General features: G+C 38.4%; 1 protein-coding gene across 1 annotated transcript in view; it reads right to left on the reverse strand.

Moving 5' to 3' along the window:
* The window catches only part of pde2a (phosphodiesterase 2A), a gene marked incomplete in the record, with an annotated part of 155,405 nt that overhangs the window by 26,005 nt on the left and 122,169 nt on the right, over window positions 1–7,231 (reverse strand). The window contains 4 exon segments of the mRNA XM_014018181.1: window positions 1,473–1,514; window positions 1,803–1,877; window positions 5,410–5,462; window positions 6,129–6,285. Coding sequence (XP_013873635.1) covers window positions 1,473–1,514; window positions 1,803–1,877; window positions 5,410–5,462; window positions 6,129–6,285 — 327 coding nt within the window.

Raw genomic sequence — 7,231 nt, forward strand, 5'->3', positions numbered from 1 at the left:
GTGTGTGTGTGTGTGTGTGTGTGTGTGTGTGTGTGTGTGTCTTTGTAGCTCTCCACACCAACTATTATCAAGATATCACACATCATTTACCCCGAGGGGACACAGTCTATTCATGCTGTAATGAAGAGCCTGTTAAAAAAAATGCTACATCTGCACTATAAACATGGACAGGAGACCCTGAAGGATGTGATTACTTCTGCACAAATTTCTTTAATCACAATCCCRACTCAGGATTAGAAACATTCACATGTGAGGGCTTTTATTCTTTTATGTCAGTCTTAGAAACAGTCAGGATTACAACACTTGTATTTGAAGAAAGCTTGCTGTTAAGAACAGCAAGCGTCCTTAGAAGAGAGGGGGAACAAAGTGATAAATAAACAACTAGACAAATATTTTATAGGGAATGATAAAAGATTAATAAGCTGGAGAAGCAATTAATTTTAACATGATTTTGATTATGAGTTGACTCTTTTCTTCTCATGAGATTTTACTAGTTTTGTCTTTTTATCAGAAGAATCCTGCTTTTTGTTTTGTTAATGTGGCTATTTGGTTACGCTCAGTCTTTTGACACTTGAGGATGATATTTAACATTAAGTGCAATTTCAGCTTAAATCAGATGATAACATGACTTGTCCTGATCTCTGAAAAAGAAAGCATCTGAGAGTTTTACTGTATTGACATGACAAAAGTAATGCTTATTGCCATGGGAAAATTAACTTATCTGAGTCCAAAAAAGCTTTGAGTTATTCTATTATTGAGGAAAAAAATCTTGTGAATCTTGACATTGTTTATTATTTCTTCCATACATTTATTGCTAAAGTACCTCTGCATACTTTGTACTTTTTAATCATGCATATATAAAAATGTTTGATTCAGTTAGAAATAATTTACTTATGACTTTTAGTATTTGTAACTTTTATACTTTTTAAACTACTTCACTTATTTACAATTCTCTCCCCCCATAGAAATACATTGAAATTTTCAACAAAAACATTGCTTTACTTGAAATCCACTTCAGCAGACTTGCTTTAAACATCTTATGCTTCTGTTCGCTTTAAGCTACTATCTCGCTTATATTATTAGCTTTTAGCTACAGTTTTGCTCATTTTAACTTTTAGCAATAATTTAGCTACATTTAGCTTCTAAATACTGTTTTTACCAATTTTATATTTGTTTTACTCATTTTTTGTTTTAGTTTTCATTTTGCTGAGTTCAGCTTCTGTTCTGCTTGTTTTAACTTTAACAAATGAGTTAAAAAGGAAGTGTTTAATATATTTAATCTAAGTAAATCAACACTCATTGTTCATACAGAATTTCTCAACATGGACATAACAAACCATAATCACTACAAAACAAGTGTTTTGTTTTATGAGATAAGTAACTTGTAAATAAGGATATGGAGATGTATTTTCAGTGTTAGCCTTTTTTTTTCCCTTTTTTTGCTTTAAATGATGAATTTTCATGAGACTCACCGGAAAGCTGATCTCCTCCTCCAGGACTTTGTCTCCAACAACCTAAATGTCACAGAGGTCAAAGAAATCCCACATTTTTAAAATGTTAACAACACTTTCTGGTATGTGTTATTGTTACAGCAGTTTGGGAACTGTGTGTGTGTGCGTGCGTGTGTGTGTGTCTGAGGGGGAGAAAAGAAATAAAAGGAGCACTGTGAGAAAAGTGGTGTGTTGCTTCTGTGTGGTGTTTCAGAAGCAAGAAAAAAAAAGAACAAAGTGTGTGAGAGCACTAAAGATGGAGAGAAAAGATTGTCTGTATGTGTGTATGTGTGTGTGTGTGTGTAAGTGTACCTGGCAAAATAGCTGGTGGTTGTCCTCAGATACCAGCAGCAAACAACAACACTGTGACTTGGTCTGCTGCTGCAGCTGCAGAGGAACACAAACACAGCACCGCAGCCTTAGTTTATGATAATTAAGTATTACTTCATCAGATTCAGTCAGACTGCTCCATCAGTGTCTGGTTGAGATGCAGCCAGGGAGCGCAGGCAGCCCAGATCAGAAACCAGCCAACAGTGAAAATAACTGGAGCTCAACTGGAGGGGAGAGTGTGATAATAGTTCCACTGCCTTTCTGCATCACTGAAGTGTAATTTAGACAGATAAACACTTTATATTATCAAAAAATAATTATGAAAAACAACACAGTCCTTTAAGAAATTGTTTATTTTGGCCTATAGGCAAAATTAGGAAGGGTGAACAGAATGTTATGAAACATTAATATCTTACCTGCTGTAGATAGCTCTTTGAGTGACTTCAGTTTAGAAAAATGACTTTAATTCAGGTAAAAATAATGAGCTAGTCTGAGTGGATTGCTCTTGTTGATCTCCAACAAGATTCCACAAACTGGATCTACTGCGGCAGCGGGAACAGCTAGCTTTCACACATCTGCTGCAGTCTGTGGGACTTCTATGTACCTTTACAGTCCCTAAAAGTTAAAAGCAAAGTTTTAAGCTTAAGTATAGTGCAAAGTGTCACATTCAGAGTAGATGTTGGGAATGGTGCTCAGCTACTACCACAGCAAACTTTAACTCGGTGTCTGTGAAGTTGTCTGAATTATAGTCATTTTTGTGTTTCCTAAAGTCAGCTGTTTGCAACGACTATTTTGAATAGATAGTGAAATAGTTTGTAGTGACCATTAACTAATGAGACATTTTACTAACAGAAAGAGTTGAATTCAACAGTAGTTGAAACAAGTCTTGCACCATCACTTTGGATGTAAGCTGAAGATCACTCTCAGCTAAAACACCAAATTTTAGCTTAGTTTCCATAAAACTGTATAAAATCAATTACGGGGTTTGCTGAGGTCACTGTGAGGTGGCAGCCATCTTGAATGGGGTTAAAGAAAGGTAATGAATTGTAGACGGATTACTTTGAGTTTAAAATCTGTTAGCTGGCTCATGGGATATTCTGCTACACTTAGAAGACAAATGAACACACACACTTAAACTCACACAGGTAAAAACAGTATTACCTTGTGCCTTCAGCAAATGGCGATAATTTTCCTTACATTTCATTATTTTATCAACATTAAACGTAATAAACAAAAAAATTATGCTGTGAGTTAATATTTTTTTACAATATTAACCATATTCAAAGTTGGGTAGTAACTAGTTACATTTGCTTAGTTACATTTCCTCAAGTAACATTTTGTAAAAACAAAAAAATTACTTTTAGGAGTACTTTTACTATGCTGTGATTTTTACTTTTACTTGAGTAATTTTATTATGAAGTACTAGAGTAAACTTTCTGGATACTCACTGTGAGTAACTTCATTGAAGAACAAGCTTGCATTCACTAAAAATTTACCACCTGAAGTTTTTGTTAGTTTCATAAATTTTATATTGAAAGAAACTGATTTGGAAAAATATTTATTTAAACTGAATTTGTTGTTATGTTATCTTTATGACTTTTTTTTCATTTTGATCTTTAAAATACCAAAATTTCCACATAGCTTTATATTTTGGTCTGTTTGATGATGTAATGTTTAAATATTAAATTACTGATGTCTTGAGGTACTCTGTACCAAATACTTTTTTACTCTTACTTGAGTACAATTTTTGGTTACTCTACCCACCTCAGAACATAATAACTCCTGGTAAAAACAGAAAAACTAGCTTAAGTGACAAACATTTTCTCTCAGTCCACCTGATGCTGCTCTACCTGCAGAGGTTCAACCATTTCTGTGCTGCTTTGTGTGCAGAGAAACACTTCATTCACATTCATAGACTGAAACACTCTGAGGAGTAAACACATTCTTCTATGCACCAATAACACAAATGTTGTACACGAGAACACACACACACACACACACACACACACACACACACACACACNCACACACACACACACACACACACACACACACACACACACACACACACACACACACACACACTACAGATCATCACACAATTCTTCCCTGTAATCCACAGATCTGGATGGAGAACAAGTGAACAGGAATAAACAAGAGCCACTGCCAACACACTCACCCCTGTGTCACATAAACAAGTACAATAAAACACACACACACACACACACACACACAGGTACGAACACACACATCTGTGCACACATGTTGCTGCATACACAAACAATAAGCCCCTCCACCTTCTTGTTTTCCATATGCTGTTAATCCCATAAGAACTGCTCAAAGCTTTTCCCACAAAACTGATAATTCTTCAGGAACAACAATTCCCTGCTCCTCCTCCTCCTCCTCCTCCTCCTCCTCCCTCGCCTCACCCCATCTTTACAGCAATAAACAGACCAAACAAATCAGGTTTAATTTGAGATCTTTAAAAAAAAAAAGAAAATGATGCAGCTCTTTGCACCATCTCAACCTCGCTCACACTCTGCTTTCACATGGAGAAAATTGCTTTAAATGAAGATCTGTGACCCGTGCAAGCAAAATGAGCAGAAACGGCAGTGGTAAAAACAAGAAAATATAGGTTTCTTTTTGTAAAAATGAGTTCATAAAGACACTATCTAGCAATCCCAGCAAGTTAAATAGCATAAAATCAACTTAATCTACTTTAAATCTAAAATTTCCAACAGGTATGCCTTCTGAAATAATCCTATTTAATTCTAATCCTTTCAATTTCCTTTGAAATGTACCATGTTGCTCTGCTGTAGTGCTGAGAAATCGCTTCTTACAATGTTTGCCATCATTGTGAAGACTAGACATTCCTCTGTTTCAGTGTTACTGTTATTAATAAACCTTTCCTTAAGTTTGGATATGAACACATGAACATTAAAAATGAGACAGTTTTCTACCTGTAATCATGAACAAATATAAATAAAAGGAGTTTAGGAGCAGGACACCTAGAAACCATTCCAAACTTTTCGTTGGAATGCTTCAGATATATTATTTTATTCTAAAACTTAGGTTTTAATATTTGAWATAAAAGAGTTTGTTTTATTGATAAAATGTGAAATCAACAACAGCAACACTAAATACTTTTAGTTTTCTTATCTGTGAGACCTTCACAGATCAAATATTTTTGTTTTCCAGAAACCCAACTCTCTGAGGGGCCGACTCTTTCTCCCCCTGATGATGTTTAACCTTTAAATCTCTCCTGCCTCTTTGACTTTATGCCCCCTTTCTTCCATATTTCCCTATCTGTGAATAATTCCATACATTACTCAGACTTCTGCTGCTATTGTTTCTCCCTCCCAGCTTCTGTATAATCTTTACCCCCACCTCTTATCTCCATTTTCCCCCCCTGGAGTCTATCTGACTGTATTTCTGAAGGGCAGGGGTGTCGTTCTGTGGGGAGATGGATGAAGTAAAGCCGTGATAAAAATCTTGTGACAGGAAGAGGGGAAGAAGCCACTGGTGGAGATGTTTTGCATAGAGCCAGCAGTGTGTGTTTGTGTGTGTGATGGTGATCTCAGCCACTTACATAATTGATGACTTTGAGCTGGAGAGAAGCTGCATCAAGGTCGTAGAGCTCACCTAAAAGAGGAAACAAAGAGAAAGTGATGGGAGGGAGGGAGGAAAGAAAAACACACGGAGRAGGAGGAAGGGCAGAGTGACGTTAAGGAAGAATGGGAATGCAGATCATGTAAGCAAGTGGAGAGAAAGCAATCCAGAGAAGGGATGCACTCAGACAGAGGGGTCAGGGAGGGGTGAACAGCCGCTCGTCAACAGGGGGGCTGATAACAGAGAAGAGATAAGGGATGGGAAGCTGCCTGGACTGCAGAAGGAGCAGGTCAGTGCAGCAGGGAGGTGAGGCAGAGGGAAAACTCTGCAACTCGTATTTGTTGACCAGAAAGTAAACAACGTTGATGTGTGTGTGCAGGAGCAGCACGAGAGAGACCATTATGCATGAGATTTTTAATAGTGTTTTGGCAAAGCCTTCTGTTTTCAAAGTGTTGCTGTCGGAGACGCCTTATGCCAGCAGCATTCTGCCTCTGAATTCAGGGAGCTTTTACATCCACAGGGGCTCCGTTTATTAACACTCCTCACCTCGCAGCAGCTTATGCATGAGGTCTGCATTTGTGTACAAAGGCTGACAGAAATGTAAAATGTATGTGTTTGAGAGGGACTAAAAGAGAGAGTTGAATGCATAAAAGTGTGCTGGGAATTGTTTGTTTGTGTGTGTGTGTGTGTGTGTGTTACCGCAGAGCTGCAGAATGTTGCGGTCCAGCTCGCAGTAGTCCTGCTCAGAGACATTGAGGTGCAGCAGAGCATTGTGGGACTGCAGAGGAGAAGGGCTGAGAGGAGGCCTCTGATAGGACGTCTGCACAGACTGGATGCGTAGATAGGCCACCGAGGCCTTCAGCGTCGTGCACGTATTCAGACAAACACACACACACACACACACACACAGAGGAGCAACAAAATCAGCTAAATGTCGGGTTATATTTGACAAGATGCAAGACATCGGGTCTCGTTGACGAGAATGTGAGATGGTCTTTCTCTCATGAACAAAGAGAAATGAGGTACAAGTCCTGGTATGTCTTCCCACCGTGCATCAGAAAAGTGGACGTGCATTTTCAGTTGATGATGGAGGAGTTGGAGGAGAAGCGCTAGTTTGTAAATTTGTCAAGAAGAGGCTGCCGATGTTTGTGACAGACAGTGCAGGAATGTGTCCCTGAACAGCCCTGCTTTGTTGCACCCCCATCCCGATCACCACAGCCGCAGAGAGCCGCYTGTGTCTCCAAGCTGTCTCAGGTATTGTACAATCTCCTTCTACAAGCTTTTGGATTATCTTCCTGCAGTAAGTTTTGTTGGAGCATTTGTAAAGACTGCTGTATTTTCTTACAGACTTGGCCAGCAGCGCCTCAGTGGAAAAATGAACAAACACAATCACAAAGTTCTGATCATTCACCCAGTACTCAGCGCAGACCCTGTCAGACAATACTTCTGTCTAAGGTTAGTGCACGAGACGGGGTCTCAGTGGCAGGTGAGAGAAAAAACGTACACAATTTTTGTCACGCAACAACAGCAACAAGACACAACTTCTCATAGACTATAAACTAGGGCTATACCAGGGTTATGAGTCAGTGTTAACACTGATGACGTTTCATTACTTCTCATTAAAACATATTGGGCCTCATGCAAGAACATGTTCGTATTTTTATCCTAAATTTCTCTTACTTTTGTTCGTACAAAGGGTTCGTACGAACATGTCACGTCAGATTCAACAAACACTTCTATCTTCAGGAAACGTGCGTAAATGAGCTGCGTAAATTCACACAGACATTCAGACATTTCATGGT

The sequence above is a fragment of the Austrofundulus limnaeus genome, unplaced genomic scaffold (genome assembly GCF_001266775.1).
Source record: "Austrofundulus limnaeus strain Quisiro unplaced genomic scaffold, Austrofundulus_limnaeus-1.0 Scaffold184, whole genome shotgun sequence".
Taxonomy (NCBI): Eukaryota; Metazoa; Chordata; class Actinopteri; order Cyprinodontiformes; family Rivulidae; genus Austrofundulus; species Austrofundulus limnaeus.